The sequence below is a fragment of the Scyliorhinus canicula genome, chromosome 17 (assembly GCF_902713615.1).
Source record: "Scyliorhinus canicula chromosome 17, sScyCan1.1, whole genome shotgun sequence".
NCBI lineage: Eukaryota > Metazoa > Chordata > Chondrichthyes > Carcharhiniformes > Scyliorhinidae > Scyliorhinus > Scyliorhinus canicula.
Genome location: NC_052162.1, coordinates 64,235,879 through 64,252,373, shown reverse-complemented (window position 1 = coordinate 64,252,373; position 16,495 = coordinate 64,235,879). Strand labels below are relative to the sequence as shown.

The 16,495-nt window shown below is 43.2% G+C and overlaps 1 protein-coding gene across 1 annotated transcript; it reads left to right on the top strand.

Moving 5' to 3' along the window:
- The first annotated feature begins 2,896 nt into the window (after positions 1–2,896).
- LOC119951683 (transmembrane protein 47-like) lies at positions 2,897–14,398 on the top strand. The gene is made up of 3 exons (XM_038774911.1): positions 2,897–3,393; positions 12,388–12,528; positions 13,760–14,398. The coding sequence occupies exons 1-3, from the start codon at positions 3,198–3,200 to the stop codon at positions 13,939–13,941; spliced, it is 519 nt and encodes a 172-aa protein (XP_038630839.1). The 5' UTR covers positions 2,897–3,197; the 3' UTR covers positions 13,942–14,398.
- The last annotated feature ends 2,097 nt before the right edge of the window (positions 14,399–16,495 follow it).

Sequence of the window (16,495 nt, the reverse complement as noted above, 5' to 3'; positions counted from 1 at the left end):
GCCAGGATTTTCTAGCCCCTCCAGACTGCTCTCCAAATTTTCCTGTCCCACCCAGGACAATGCCCACCACTGGCAGAGCCAGACAATCATGCCCTGGGTAGTCTGCCACGAGTAACTCCGCTCCTCCCCAAAGCCTTTCCATCACCTGAAGTGTTGGATAATGTCGTCTTGCGAGGTTAACATGTACCACCAACACTGAGGAAGGTTCAACTCTATTTTATTAACTACCTATAAACTAATCGACATACTCGAACTGTGGGTTTAAACGATGATAGTTTAAACTAGAAACCTAAGCCTGTCCGAACCTGTTGAATCTCTCACAGTGGCGTGCAGAGGTCTGGTGATGCCCGGGGCAAATCTTGATTGAAAGCCCCAAAGACCTAATATACTGAGAAATATTATGAGAAAGGAAAACATTTTGAATATATAAACACAGATGAAACATGAAATAAACGCTTTACTCGATTTTAATATAAATCAATCAAATTTATTAAGTTATTTTCCCCAAATGATACCTCCTGTCACAAAACACCTGAACTACTTCACTTTTTACATCAGCTGTGAGAAATTCTTTTTCAATGCTTATTAAAGCCAGGTTGGTCAGTCGCTCCTGTGACATAGAAGACCTCAGATATGTTTTTATTAATTTCAGTTTTGAAAATGACCTTTCACAGCTTGCGACTGAAAATGCGATTGTAAGCAGTAATCTGTATGAAACACACAGCGTTGGAAATACATCCCTCCCATACTGCAGTAAAGACTCCAGAGCATCTTTCGGATCAGGGGGAACTCTATTCCCTCCAGCTCGAAGGAGCATCACAAAATCAATAATTTCGTCATATAACTGAATTGCAACCACATCATTGTCATAATAATTTGCAAAGTCTGAACATTCCTTTTTTAATTTCTCTCTTTCTTGTTCATCTTCAATCACTACTGAATTCAAGTTCAGAAGAAAAGAAAATCGGTCACTGAGTCTTTGAAGACGGACACTGCGGTCTTCAATTTCAGTTTTTAATCTGTTCACAATCTCTACCATTACTCTATTCATTTCTTCTTGTGCCGTCAGTCCACTATCTCTTGCTGACTCTCCAGGCATTATTCTTCTTCTCCTTGTTCGTGCAATTGGTATTCCCCAATTTTCACAATATTCATTGGCTAAATCTATTGCATTGTGGATAATTTCGTCATTCTTCAAATTCAAGATATGAATAAATCCTCTCAGATCACAAGAAGCTTCATGGAACCCCATTTTCGGATCCTGCAAACATTTTGAGACTTTCTCCACTGATGATAAAACTGAGTACCAAAAATTTAATAAAGCTATAAACGTAAATACAATAGCCTGACCCAGTCGATGAACCCTGCCCTGAACCCGAACCGTCCTAGTACTCCCACAGATAATCCCACTCGATCCAGTCAAAAGCCTTTTCAGCATCCATGGTGGCTACCACTATCTCCACCTCCCTACTCTCCGGGGGCATCATAATCACGTTGAGCAGCCTTCTTATATTGGCCACCAGCTGCCTCCCATTTACAAACCCGGTTTGGCCCTCCACAATTACATCCGGTACACAGTCCTCAATTCTGGCCGCCAATATCTTGGCCAGTAACTTGGCATCTACGTTGATCAAAGAGATCAGTCTGTATGACCCACAGGCCTCCGGGTCCTTATCCCGTTTCAGAATAAGCGAGATGGTGGCCTACGACATCGTCGGGGGTAAACTCCCACTGTCTCTTGCCTCGTTAAAGACCCTGACCAGCACCGGCCCCACTATCCTGGCAAATTTTTTGTAAAACTCCACCGGATACTCATCCGGCCCGGGGCTTTACCCACCTGCATAATCTTCAGGCCCCCCAGAGCCCCCAGTCCGTCCACCAACCCCCTCCCCACTCTTGGGAAAGTCAGTCCGTCCAGGAATCGCCTCACCCCCGGGTCCCCCGGGTGGTTCTGAAGTGTACAGCTTCCTATAAAAATCCCTAAAGACCTTGTTCAGCCCTGCTGGGTCACCCACTAGATTACCTTCCCCATCCACTACCCTCCCTATTTCCCTAGCCGCTTCCCTCTTCCTCAGTTTTGAGGAGCACGTTACCTACCACATAGGCAACAAAACAATTCTGAGTCCGAGGACCAAGCCCACATCCGGGGAATACCAGCCAGATTTGCGTTGGAGATGTGGCTCTTGGGTTGAACTCATCAGCTATGCAAGGACTAACAGGACCCTTGACCAGGAACACGGAGTTTCTTTTTTAAAATTAAAGTACCAATTCATTTTTTTTTCCAAATCGAGGGGAAATTTAATGTGGCTAATCCATCTACCCCGCACATCTTTTGGTTGTGGGGGTGAGACCCACGCAGACATGGGGAGAATGGGCAAACTTTACAAGGAGGGTCAGGATTGAACCCGGGTCCTCGCCGTTTTGCCACCCTGCTGCTAGAGTTTCTTGGGTAGACAATCATACACATTAGCGAATATTGCTCTATGTACCCACAGCTCTCGTTACCCAACCCATCAAATATAAAATCTTTTTGATGTCTTCTCATTCCTCCACGATTTTGTCCATATTTTTCTGTCTCTCTTGTTCTAATCTCTCTCCCTTTTTTATCATTAGTGGGCGAGTCTATACGTTCTCTCCGGAGTTCCCCTCTGCCTTCTCCCTTTCCTCCTTGAGCAAGTTTATCAAAACGTATCTATGGTCACCCCCTCCTAATCTCTTTGGTGCAACGCCTCTTGCTGATGAGATGCGCTTCACGCTGAAGTACAAACTTTATCTCTAGTTGGCAATGAGAGATTGTATGGGACACTCAAACGGAAGGCACATAGACAAAAAAAATTGCACAGGAAAAATTGCCAAGTGGTCGAAAAACAATGAAACCATTGCAAGAAAAGAATTCTCCTTGAGCACCAGCATCAACTGGCGATAATTTGGAGAGGAAACTCGCGTGCTTTGTTAACTGTCTTTTCAAAGCCCCTTGTTGACGGTGATAAATTACAGGCAGTCCGAGAAACCGCCTTAGGGTTCATTTCAATCTACTGACTGGCCAACAGAGCACACGAGATACACTGGGGGCATTAAGACCCAGTGGCTAGAAAGCGCTGCTTGCAGCAGACAGCTTCTTGCGGTTCACCGGGGCTGGGGTAGGAGAAGCTGCTTGTTTATCTTCCCCTGCCGAAGCAGTTCTGGGGAAGTAGACCATGGCTGTGGATGAGATGCGGGTAGTTCGGCCCTTTAAGTTGATCGCTCTAATCTGTGTTTTTGTGGCTCTCAGCTTGGACGTGGTATCGTTGCTGAGTCCAGCCTGGGTCACTGCTGAGCGCTCCTCGCTTTCGCTCTGGGATTACTGCAAACAAACCACGGCTGGATGGTACTGCGAGTCCGTGCTCCAGACAGGTAACAACATCAAACTGATCGCAGTAGGATTTGTTTTTAGAAGTTTAAGGTTTGCCACAATTATTGCATATTTCCATATTCTGCTTGAAAATTGAGTTCCGCGTTGATTTAGAAAGCAGCCCCTTTGAACTTGATTGAAGATTGAGCGAGTTTTGTGTTTTTTTCAAGAGAAATTAGTTCGGTGCTACCCCCACCCTGTTTTTCCGCTAGAAACCTTTGGGGCCAACATTTGTAACAACTGCTTTGCGTTTGAGCGTGATTGTCCCTCCCAGCTGATGTAAATGCTACTTTTTAAAAACAATTCTTGTGAAGCAGAAGGTGAGGTTGGGGGATACTTGGTTGACTGTGAGGGTGAAGTTTTTCTTTCTTTGTTGGGTCGAACTGAATGCAGCAATAGGAGGGGGAGGGGGACAGAACCTCAAACTGGGTGAACCAGGTCGGGAGGGGAGGAAACAAAAACAGGCCCATTTAATGAGCAAAAGTTTTCCTCGTTGGCTGCGAAAGGTAGAAACTTCATCGTGTTTTACTGCGTGGCCATTGGCGTGTTTGGTGAAGCTAACTGTGGGGTGGGGGTGGGAAGACAACAGTATTTTGAAAAGAGAAACTTGTGATAAATTCTCTACCGTGGGGTGAAGTTCCAAAACAACATGATCTATGAGGTGAGTGTAAGGTTCTATTTTAAATGTGAAGCTCTAAGACAGAGCGTTGCCAGTAACTACTTACTGTTAATTTTCAGCTAACAGAATGTAGTACGAGGTAATGATTTTTAAAAAGTACTCTGCCTTGAAGTGACTTTCGTTTTAGTGCTCGTTCAGTTCTGTCCTTGGGCATATTTGGCATGTTAGGAGCAATACGTTATACTCGAGCATGTCACAGTATAATGCATACATGATCTGACCATTCATCACCATATCCATATCCACCACCAGTGACTTAACGTATGACTTGCTTCATCCTAATATTGTTTGACAGTGGAATAGACGCCGCCTATAGTTAATTGTTGTTGGATATTTTTCACAGTTCAAATAAGCCACACACACTCTCAAATTCATTGGCACACCATTTACTGAAATCCTAGTGCTAAATAGTGGGTTTTGTCTTAAATTTACTCAGCAGCCAATATATAAGGGGCTGCGTGGTGGTGTAGTGGTTAGCACTGCTGCCTCACCACTCCAGGTACCCGGGTTTGATTCTGGCCTTGGATGACTGTGGAGTTTGTACGTTCTCCCAATGTCTGCGTGGGTTTCATCCGAGTGCTCTGGTTTCCTCCCACAGTCCAAAGATATGCAGGTTAGGTGGATTGGCCATGAAATGTGCAGGGTTACGGGAAAAGAGCGAGGGAATGGGCCTAGGTAGAATGCTCTTTCAGAAGTCGTTGCAGACACGCTGGGCCGAATGGCCCATTCGGCACTGTAGGAAGTTTATGGATAACCTTTGTGGATCTTTATTCTTACGACTTACTCGCTTTTCTTTCCTTAAGCCATTTCTATCTGTTGATGGGGCAGAACTCTTTTTTTTCATGGTGGATTTTGGGGGACACGGGGAGAGGGTGTAATTTGCATGAATGGGATTTCTGCCCACCAGACATAATTTCATGGTTGGGCAGGTAGGGGCTTGGGCAGGAAATCTTCCCTTTCACCTATGAAATGGCCATTTAAGGGCCTTTTCCCGCTAAGTCTCAATTTTTACACAGGCAGAAGTGGGTGCTGGAACACCCCTTCCTCCCTAACCCAGGGACACTGCTGTCAATTATAGTTCCCCCGTCACTGTCCTGGGTGAAAATCTGTAAACAATCTGAAATCAATTTGGGTCTTTCCTGATCTGCAGTGCTCATCTCGTCTCTATTAGCCTACAGAGCATTTGGTGGTCTGAGATGAAGTGATTCAAATGAGGTGAGTGAGGGGAAGCTCCTATGGCAGGATGATTGGTCTCACACAACATAAGAAACAGGGGAAAGATGGTCGAGACCCAGACGAATGTTCAGGGGACATGGGTTCAAATCCCACCATGGCAACTGGTGGCATTTAAATTCAATTAATTAAAATCTGTAATTGAAAGCTAGTGTCAATAATAGTTAGCATGACAACTATATTGATTGTCATTAAAAACCCACAAAAGATAATTGGGGATGGATAACAAATGCTGGTTCTTAGGCGTTGGAATGTAGCTATTATTACTATTATTATTATAATACCCCGTAGCTCTAGTTCTCTCAGCATCTATCCTGTCAAGTCCCCTCGGAATCATTTGTGCCTCAATAAAATTGCCTGTTATTTTTCTAAAGCCGGGTAGCACAAGTGGATAGCACTGTGGCTTCACAGCGCCAGGGTCCCAGGTTCAATTCCCCCCCCCCGGGTCACTGTCTGTGCTGAGTCTGCACGTTCTCCCCGTGTGTGCGTGTGTTTCCTCCGGGTGCTCCGGTTTCCTCCTGGAGTCCAAAGACGTGCAGGTTCGGTGGATTGGCCATGATAAATTGCCCTTCGTGTCCAAAAAGTTAAGGAGGTGTTATTGGGTTCCGGGACTAGGGTGGAAGTGAGGGCTTAAGTGGGTCGGTGCAGACTCGATGGGCCTGTGCACTGTATGTTCTAAAGCCCTGCCACTCTGCCTGATGCAAATGATAGATGAAAGGAAAAGCTCAAGTCAATATTATAATAGTGACACAGTGGTTAGCACTGCTGCCTCACAGCACCAAGAACCCGGGTTTAATTTCGACCGTGGGTTATTGTCTGTGTGGAGTCTGAACGTTCTCCCGTGTCTGCATTGGTTTCCTTCGGGTGCTCCGGTTTCCTACCACAGTCCAAAGATGTGCAGTTTAGGTGGATTGTCCATGCTAAATTGTCCATTGGTATCCAATGGTTAGGTTTGGATATGGTAGAGGAGTGGTCCCAGGTTGGGGTGCTCTTTCAGAGAGTCGGTGCAGACTCGATGGAGCCAAATGGTCGCCTCTTGCACTAACGATTCTATGATTCTAACCCGTTTGACTGTTTTCTGTTAGATGGCTAGGCAACAAATATTCTTTGGAAGACAGTAATGGCTCTGCTCAAAGAGAGAGAAAAAAATCCACATGAGTTCCCACAATTGTAACTTCAAAGAAGATGCAATTGACGTTTTCATTCTAGCTGTGGACCTTTTGCCATCGTCAGGGAAAGTCTATACAAGCAATCGATATGAAAATCTGGTGCTAATGAACTACATTTGTGACCAGCAAGCTCTTATTCTACAGGCAGTCAACATTCTAAACAATGGTTGGGAGAAATCTGTTAAGTCCAATTTGGGAAAACCCAAGTTTGAGGGGGTGAACCTCCCAGTTCTTGGTGAAGTGGGATGTTCAAGGAGTAAACTTCACGCTTGTGCCTCCTTTACAGTTTTTAAAAAAACGGCAAGCCTACAGCCCAAATGGTATTAACGCAGTCAAAAGCAGCAGCACCCAATTGGGAGAGGTAGTTTTGCTGTGCACACATGAAGGGAGTTGTCTGATATTGGGGAAAGGTTATGGCCAGAACAAAATGTTCATTTATTCCGTATTCCATCACACGATATAACTATGACGTATGCATTGAGATTGCATAAACTTTGCTTTTATTCTGTAGTTTGGAATATTTTTGGGTGATTTAGTCATGGTCCTTAATGATAAAGGGATTTGATTGGATAGATACAGATGAATTATTTCCTTTTTTAGTATGAGAATCCAGTACAAGAAGGCATTGTTTTAAAATTGGAGCTAGACTGTAGAGGAGGGAAATTGGGAAACACTTTTTTTTCTTACCCACAAAGGAGAGTGGAAATCTGGAACTCATGCACCAAAAGGCTATGGCTGCTGGTTCAATTGAAATCTTCAAGTGGAAGATTGATGGAAGTGTGTTGGTTAAGGATATCAATGGATATGGAATAGAAGGTGGGTAAATAGAGTTGATGTTCAAATTAGCCATGATCTAATTGAATGGCAGAACAGACTCCAGAGGTTGAATGGCCACTCAGGTTCCAATGTTCTGAGTGGGCCTGCCACATAATAAAGAACGGCTTTTGATAGAAGAGGGATAAATGGTTTCCATGGTGCCCAGGCCCTCCCAAGTCCGAACAGCTGCAAATTCCTTGCACCCTAAAGTAGCAGCTGCTGTGCAAACCACAAGGCCTAATGTTGCTCTGGGTTGTGTGTGTTAATTGTATTCTAATTCTCATCCGCACAACCGTTCTGAAACTTGTACACCGTATTCACAATTCCGTGAATTCACTACTTTTTGCAAGCCAAAACCAAAGTTGTAGCCTTATGCCCTGGTATTTTCTGTAGCTGTCAGCTTAAAATGCTTCTGATGCAAAGGTTCAACAATAGCTTGGGACATATGCTGAAAAAAGTCAGAAGTTGCATTCCTGAAATATGTTAATGCATCATTTTTAGATTTTTAATTAATTGAGTATTTTACTTCTTTAAAACATCGTTAAGGATCGAAAGGCAGTTGATAACTTTGGTGTTTATTGGATGAGGTTCTCAGAACAACAAATTGTGAAAACAATTTCTAGTTGCGGGGGTTGGGCAGTCATCGATTAAAGGTTCAGCTTCTTTTATTGATATAATTCTGCTTCCTACATTACAGCAGCTTTTGACCTAAATTACTTTAATTGCCATTTGAGGTCAAAGTTACTCCCCTTGATTTAAAATAAGATTTCTCTCTATACCATGTCACTGTCACACCACCAGACTGTCAGTAACCCTTGGCTAAAACTAACCATAAGCACCAGGCACGATAAAATGTCAGGGAAAGTTTCCCCTTATTTTTCTGCTAATCCCTGCCTAGTTGGCTGGTGTTACAGTGCGCTAAGGATCACAGAAATGCACCAATCTCCCATCATTTTGCGGTATTTGTGAAACCGGGTTGAGCTGAGATCACAGTTGTATTTTAAACGAAATATATAACGGGAGACTAATTCAAATGAGAAAGAATCGCAAAGGAAAGAACAGGCCCTGCCCTCTGGCAAATAGTATTTTTATTGTTAACTTCAAGGACTGTGGTCAGTATTACATTTAGAATTAAATATTAAAGCCTATTAATGTGAAGTGGTATGATTACCTGATGTGCTAGTATCATACTGCATTTATAATGCAGATCCTGAACTGTGTTCCAAGGAAGCGAGTCCAAGGTGAGGGCAGGAGTTAGGGGTGCGAGTCCAAGGTGGTTTGGGGGGATTAAAGGGGTGGGGATATTTGGTCGAGCGAGTCCAAGGAGGATGGGTGTGGACAGTGAGTACAGGTTGAGGGGGGAGGGGAAAGAGTGCCGTTGGTGGGTGGTTGGTTGGGGGGGAGAGAGGAGTGATTGCCTCGTTAAAACCTTCCCGCTTCATGCATTTACAATGAAAACACGTTAGCTGTGACTTCACCAGTCTGCGGAAGATGTATTTAGGGTGTTGGCTTTTGGGCATACAAGTGTGGTGTCAGTTATTTTTTATTAAAAAATATATATATATTTTGTTGCTAACTCATGCTGGTTGTTTTGTGCCAATTTAAATAAGGTGTCTTGGAAATTACATGTGTTGAGATTTTGAGTTTAATGATTATTGAGAACACTGATGGATTCTCCTAATTCTGCTTCTGTCCATAATGTGTCATGTGAGAGTACCTATAAGAAATGGGTGTGTATATAAATATCTGTAGTGAGATTACCTTTAAGAAATGGGTGCTTACTACTGCAGTGATGTCAGAGTGGGTGGAGCTGGGCTGTCTGTCAGCTTTTTACTTTCGTTTATGAGCACGCTGCAGGGTGTGTTTTTAGTTTCGTTTTCAGTGTTGGAGCTGAAGCCAGACCAAGCAGGTGTACTGCTGTTCAATCTCTGGATCATTTGGTGAATTCAGAATTATAAATATTCTCAGTAGTGAAGTTAAGCCTGATGTCTTTCTGTTTTGAATGTTTTTTTAAGTCTTAAAAGGACAGCTTAATCATTGCTTAGTGTTGTATTCTTTGGGGGTTGTATTTGAATTGATGGTTGCTAAAATGCTCACTATGTTTCAAAAAGGTTAACTTGAGTTCATAGAATAAACATTGTTTTGCTTTTCCATTTCTGCTGTACCAAACCTGTAGAGTGGGCTGTGTGCTCCCCATACCACAATCTATTACAAGTTGTGGGTCAGGTGAACTCAATGATACACTTTGGGGTTCTCTAAATCCTGGCCCATAACAAATATGATAAGTTTGAAAGTGATGTAATTCAATCCAAAACAAGGGGCCACGATATTTCATATAGCGGGTGTCCCTGCAATTCTGCCTGCCCCGCAGCCAGAATGATCAGACTGATCACCGGGACAGCAGGATTGTCCCATGAGGAAAAATTGAGGAAACTGGGCCTGTATTATCTAGAGTTTAGAAGACTGAGGTGATCATTGTACAACATTCTTAGAACTCGACAGGGGAGATTTTGAAGGATGTTTCCCTGGTTGGGGATCTAGAAGTAGGGGACAGTCTCAGAATAAGAGAGAGGCCATTTAGGACTGAGATTAGGAAGAATTTCTTCAGTCAGAGTTTGGTGAATTTTTAAAATTCCCTCCCCAGAGGGGTATGGAGCCATTTGAGTATGCTCAGTTGAGAGGTTGAGAGATTCCTGGATACCACCAATAGTATCTAAGGATTTGGGAATGGTGCGGGAAGATGGGGTTATAGAAGATCGGCCACAAAAAGTTAAAAGGTGGAGCAGGTTTGAGGGGCCGAATGTACTTTGTGGTGTCAACACAAATACAGAAGGTAATGTTACTTGGTGACTGCTGTATCGCCTAGTAGAGGTGTTAGTGAGAATGACTAAGGAGCCCCTGAAAACCAAAACGTAGCCTCCAGAGATCAAAATGTAGCCCTCTAATCTCAAGAAGTGCATTCAAAAACATTATTCTGATCCTGAACCACCAGAACTTAATTTACAATTGATGCATCCGATTATAGCACTGGCTGTGCAGAAGCAAGTTGAGAGACCTTTCTCTGTCCCACCGCACCAGATTTCTGGTTCAGCCTCCGTCGGGATTCTCTGTTTCACCGGCTGGTCAATGGGGTTTCTCATTGTGGGGCAGCCCCATGCCGTCGGGAAACCCCCAGGCTGCCAGCAAAACGGAGAATCCTGACGGTGGACAATTCAGCCCCTTGGCTATGGATCTGACTCATGATCAGTTAATACATTTAAAAATAAATTTAGAGTATCCAATTATTTTTTTCCAATTAAGGCACAATTTAGTGTGGCCAATCCACCTACCCTGCACATCTTTGGGTTGTGGGGGCAAAACTCACACAAACACGGGGATAATGTGCAAACTCCACACGGACAGTGACCCAGAGCCGGGATCGAACCTGGGACCTCGGTGCCGTGAGACAGCAATGCACCACTGTGTTGCCCCTAGTTAATACATTTATCACTTAAGTGGGGGACCTATAACCTGGAGAATATTTTGGGGGAAGTAAATAGGATAAGCTGGATGTCCAAGTCTAGGTTCCATTGATATGCCTCTGCTGAAGGAACTCTCTGAAGTTGAATTACACTGTACATACCAAAGGATCACACTTTCAATCCCTAGATTGAGTTGATTTTTGCTCATTTCATTCATGCCAGCAACTGCGAGTGCTACAATTTACCAGGGCGCTTTGTGACAAGGAGAGGGGGAAAACAATCAACAACAACTTATTTATGTAGCAAAACATCCCAAGACACTTCATAGGAACAAATTTTGGTACCAAACCACATTAGGTGATCTAAAACAGGGTTCTTATTCCTCCTTGACCCGATTGCTAGGAAGTGGTACCAATACCACCCCACTCCACCATGTTGAAATAACCTGTCAACTCTAACCATTTACATTTGGATGGAGGATAATCGTGCAAATAAGACACTGGAATTGTATCTCCATACAAGTTGGAATTCTCCAGAAAAACGGAGTGGGGAATGGTCCAAGGCCAAATCTGAATTGCAGCATATGTTTACTGGCAGCTTTCTTAACAATATGACTCTGTACTGCCAGCTCTGATAATCCTGAAATAGTTGTTCTGCTTGTGTGATTTATAATGCATTAGTCGTGGTTAATTGCTGAATGAGGTCATTTGTCACTTGTGGTCTGGATGTCAGCCAGGAAAGGTTATTGTCACACACGCTCATAAAAGAGAGACTGAACTAAGATGTACAATAGGAGATTTTTTTAGATGAATGGAATGATTTTTTGTTTTTGTTTGCCACAAAGTTAACCTAATAATGGATGGCTGCATTCGCAACTGCAATGGAATTAAGTTTAGGGTCTTAATGCCTTCTAGAGTGACTCAGTTCCTTCTGTAAAAATTCTTTCAATTTCTCCTTAAAAACTGGTGTTCCATTCCGGGCTCTTGGTCCTATCATTGTTGGCAGTCCTGTAGAACTTTATGGCCAACTCGTGCTCTTGTTTATTTGTGCTCTTTCGGTGAACCAAGACAAGTTAGCTGTTTTAACTGTAGGGAAATCACAAAAGAGCTTGATCCTATTTCCATTGCTCACTCAGGAGCTCTGTCAGCTGGGGTTACTGGATAGTGATTTAAGAGTAGGTATTCTTTCCAATCACTCCACCTGGGAAAACTGAACCCACGATGTGTTCTCCAATCGGATATCTGAGATCACAGGCTGGAAGAACACTAATAATTTTGCAATACTAGTGCTTTCTTTAATATCCAGGAGAAAGCAAGTATAACATTTGTAATCTTGTAGGGTTTAAGATGAAATAACCTCTTGACTGGGGAATAGTTTCAGTAATTCCTCCAAGCTAATTACTCCCATGTGAGTCATCCAGCTCTGAAATGGATCAATTGAAAAGTGGTCCAGTGCTCAGCATGTTCGATGAATAAGAAAAATCACAGGAGATATTCCACTTGGGTAGCCCGAGCAGAACATCTCCCCTAGTAAATCAAGTGTCCCTATTGCTGACTTAATTTGGATTTCAAAAATAAACTTGTTTGCGACCTTCCTTTTATGTCAATTGTCATTTCATTCCCATTCCATTTCCCACAGACTGGCAGGTCGCTACGCTAGTGCTGCTGATTGCTGGAGGATCTATCACTCTAATTGCATTCCTCTTTGCTGTGATCTCGCTGTGCAAGGGTGCTCAAAAACGCTGCTACAGGACAATTGCTGTTATGCTGTTCATTTCAGGTGAGTGGGTGTATGGGATCCCTATGCAGTTCTGGCAAGGTCTGAGTAGGAAAAATAGCAGTGCAGTTCAGTTGCTTGTTATGCATTGTGGGACTGCTATTAATGCTAGAAAATCACAAGGATTATGGGTTATGGACTTAAAAAGAAACCCTGAAGGTTTACAGTTTTCTCCCACCGAACCAAAGATGGTAACTAATTTATATTTTGTGACAATCAGCTGCCATTAGGCATCTTGAAGTAGTAATTTTTCATTTGAGAATCTAAATTATTTGAAGGTGGTGGGGCATCACTGTGCCTTATCTTATTCACACATACCTTCCAGCAGGAATTACTGTATAGTCATTTAATTAAGAAAGGGATGATGCCTGGCTGTGTTTTACGGTCTCCTTCTCCTCGTCCCCAGCCCTATGCCCTCACCACCCCATTGTCAACCATGCAGTCCACAAGTGCTGGGATTACTCTGCTCGATATGACTTATGAGTGTATTTTCCAAAGTAACATTTCTACTGGCTCACAACCTGATGTTTTTCTCTGCTTAACACTGAAACTAGTTCAGGAGACAAAAATGATTTCCAAACAAATGTTTATACTTCCAAGCTGGATTAGGTCAACTCCAATATTAATGTAGTGCAACAAATATCTGTAATTGGAAGGGAATGGAGGTCTTTTTAATTTAAACAAAAAAGAAAAGCAGGAAATCGCCTTTCTAAATATTGCTGTACATTCACCACAAGATTCTGGACAATATTATGATCTGAATATTAGACACTGCTTCAGATTTGTACAGCCTACCAAACACCTGAGTGGTAAATGTTGGCATTCAAAAGATATCCATACTTCCCTCCCTCCACCTAGCCATTGATTGGCATTACTGTCCAGGATGATCCCCATCCTGTATTGAATGTTGGTTTACTTCCTCTGTTCTCCAATTATTCCACAGCATTTGTTACTTTAGAGACTACCTCCATCCCACACAACTCCTGTGCTGATCTGCAGACTACTGTAGCCAATCTCCCCTGACACCTGCTCAATGCTCCAGCACCTAAACCATCTTGCAGTCCCATAATGGCTATCATGGAAATATAGAGAGCACCATCCCCCTGCTCTGCACGGATTGGCATATTAGTATATAATATTACCTAGTGGCATATTTGTATATAAGATTACCTAGTTATGTTAGTACATTCTCCTGCACTGCCAGTTTTGTGTTAATCCAATGTGTTTCTTTTAGTTGTTTTGCAGGTTTGTGCTCTGGTTTTGTACCCTATCAAATTCATTGATGCCAACACACTGAGGACGTACCATGAATTCAACTGGGGCTATGGGATTGCCTGGGGTGGTACCATCTTCATGCTTGGAGCAGCCATACTTTACTGCCTGAACACAGACACCTATGAGGAAGAATATTATTAGTCCCCTTCTAAAGCAACAGATTATATTAAGCTTAAGGAAACTATTAGATGTAATGGCAGGGCGAAGATTTGCTGCTCAAAAGATCACATTTTTAAAAAAGAATTTGTGGAAAAGGATCAATGATGAACAGCCATTCCTTGAAAGGATCTATGGTGAGCACTGCTTTCTGGACTGAAGAGATCCAAATGAGGAAGGAAGGCTCCCAGTGCAAGGGAATGACTCATAACCGTCTTGTGCAATCTTTACACACAATTTGCTTTTTAGTTTAGCTGATTCCAAAATAAATCATTGGCCATTCTTTGTGTTCACTGCATCACATTGAAGCAGTGTACCAGCCAGGCAATGCTTGCTATTGCTAGTGCATGCACTATTTTATTCTGAATAATTTACTGTCATGTATTTTAGTACTTGTCCAATTGGCTTATCTTTCTCTTAATAAATGATAGGCTTACTGTACACTGGGGCTTGTGTCTGGTAAGCATATTTTAAAAAAGAGTTCCAATTAAGGGGCAATTTAGCATAGCCAATTCACCTACCCTGCACATCTTTGGGTTGTGGTGGTGAGAACCATGCTGACACAGGGAGAATGTGCAATCTCCACTCGGATATCAGGTAAGCTTATTAATGCATAGCAAATCATTGGGCATTCTGGTTCTGCACACTTGGAACTTTAGCAGCTTCAAATTCAACACAAACATACATTTTGTTCGTACATTTATTGTAACCTTTTTGAGTACTGTAGAATGTGTTGTTCCAAGAACAGCAGGAACCCCACGTTTCTGAACATTTGTGGCTGAACCTTTCCGTTAAGTTTGATAGATGTTCTAAGAATTAAAATATTTTTTTAACAGTACCAATTTTTTCCAATTAAGGGGCAATTTAGTATGTCCAATCCACCTACTCTGCACATCTTTGAGTTTGTGGGGGCGAGACCCACGCTGACAGTAGGGAGAATATGCAAACTCCACACAGACTGGGGGGCCGGGATTTGAACCTAGGTCCTCGGCACCATGAGGCAGCAGTGCTAACCACTGCGCCACCGTGCTGCCCGAAGTTCTAAGAATCTGTGTGAATTTTGAAAGTAGCAAAATCTACCCATGGTAAAACAGAAAATCTTTAATGGATTGGAACCTGGGGTAAGGGGGGTGGAATGACTGATTCACCATATACAACTGTGCAACTATCACTTCTAGCAATTCACCAATACACCTCTGATTATGGGATGAACAAACAGACCTTTGGTTCTATCTGAACAGATTTGAACCACTGAACTTTAATCCATATCAGCAATCAATCCTGTCTCCCAAAGTATCATATAAATTGGACTGTTTTTAATTAAAGAAATTTAAAAATTACAGATTGAACTGATTTGTTCGCCCATGAGCTACCAAATTGGGATTGGCTCCTAATGATTTTTATTCAATCTCTGTACATAAATATTCTCAAAAAACCTTTCTTCTCACAGCGTGGATCTAGTTTTGGGAGGATCTTCAAAAGAGGTAAGAGTCCATTATCAATATCAAGGGCATGATTTAATGGGATAAAAACAATTTTGGGCCTGTTTAGTGGGGTGTTTCTCGGTGCCCGGAGGGCAGAGAATGACCCTGCTGTCAAACGGGCCTAGATTTGTTTGGCTTCAATGAGGAATGCCCCGAAGTGGACCAGTGCTAGTGAGTTCTCCCAGGCACGGGCATTCGATCCCAGGCCTTGTGAGAACAGATTTATTGAAGTGAGCCGAACTGCTCACTTAAATATGAAAATCTGGATTTGTTAGTCTCGTGAGGCGTCCTAAGCATCGCAAATCTTGCAAGAGGCTTAATGGTCTCGTCACGTCCCAAGTCGGGTGTGACGAGGCTGTTCGATCAGGTCCCTGGTTTGAAATTAAATTAAAATAAAATCGCTTATTGTCACAAGGTTCCTTTAACAACCTAGTCTTACAAATAAACATGGGGCTGGATTCTCCATTTCTGAGTCTTAAGTGCTGACACCAACAGAGAATCCCAGGAAAGAAAAATCAGTGCCACACTTGCAATAATTCTGCTAGCACCGGCATAGAGTGGAACACAATCAAAAACAATGCCGGAATCACCAGGTCCGTGATGGACACTCGCAGGGCTGACAATCTGCGGCCAGGCTTAAACAAACCCCCACTACATACACACACTGATCTGAGCAGAAAAGATGAGACAGGTTGTGCTGGTGCGCCCATACAGCTAATAGGTCAGCTGGGGCCCTTGGGGAATCACCTATATGACCCAGGGCACCAGGTTTAAAGTGGGCGGTCAGGGGCATGCGCAGCTGCATAGCTGTTTGCTGGCTGCGGTAATGGTGTTGCATACCTGTCCACCCTGACCCTGCAGTCCACCACCTGGCCACCCCCCCACTATTCCCCCCAGCCCTGGCAGAAGCCAGTAAGACTAGGTTGTTGAAGGAAAGTATAACGGAAGATGGAAATAAAGTGAACACGTGGGTTAAGACTAATGTTGTCGGTGAAGTATGACGGTGCTGCACACTGCCCGTTCGCCCTCTATGTCTCTCAGTAGCCGCCACACCA

Excerpts from the sequence above, each read along its gene's own strand:
- LOC119951683 (XM_038774911.1), top strand. The coding sequence starts at position 3,198 with ATGGCTGTGGATGAGATGCGGGTAGTTCGGCCCTTTAAGTTGATCGCT. Across the intron at positions 3,394-12,387 it reads CGAGTCCGTGCTCCAGACAG|ACTGGCAGGTCGCTACGCTA; the intron begins GTAACAACATCA and ends CATTTCCCACAG. Across the intron at positions 12,529-13,759 it reads TGTTATGCTGTTCATTTCAG|TTGTTTTGCAGGTTTGTGCT; the intron begins GTGAGTGGGTGT and ends TGTTTCTTTTAG.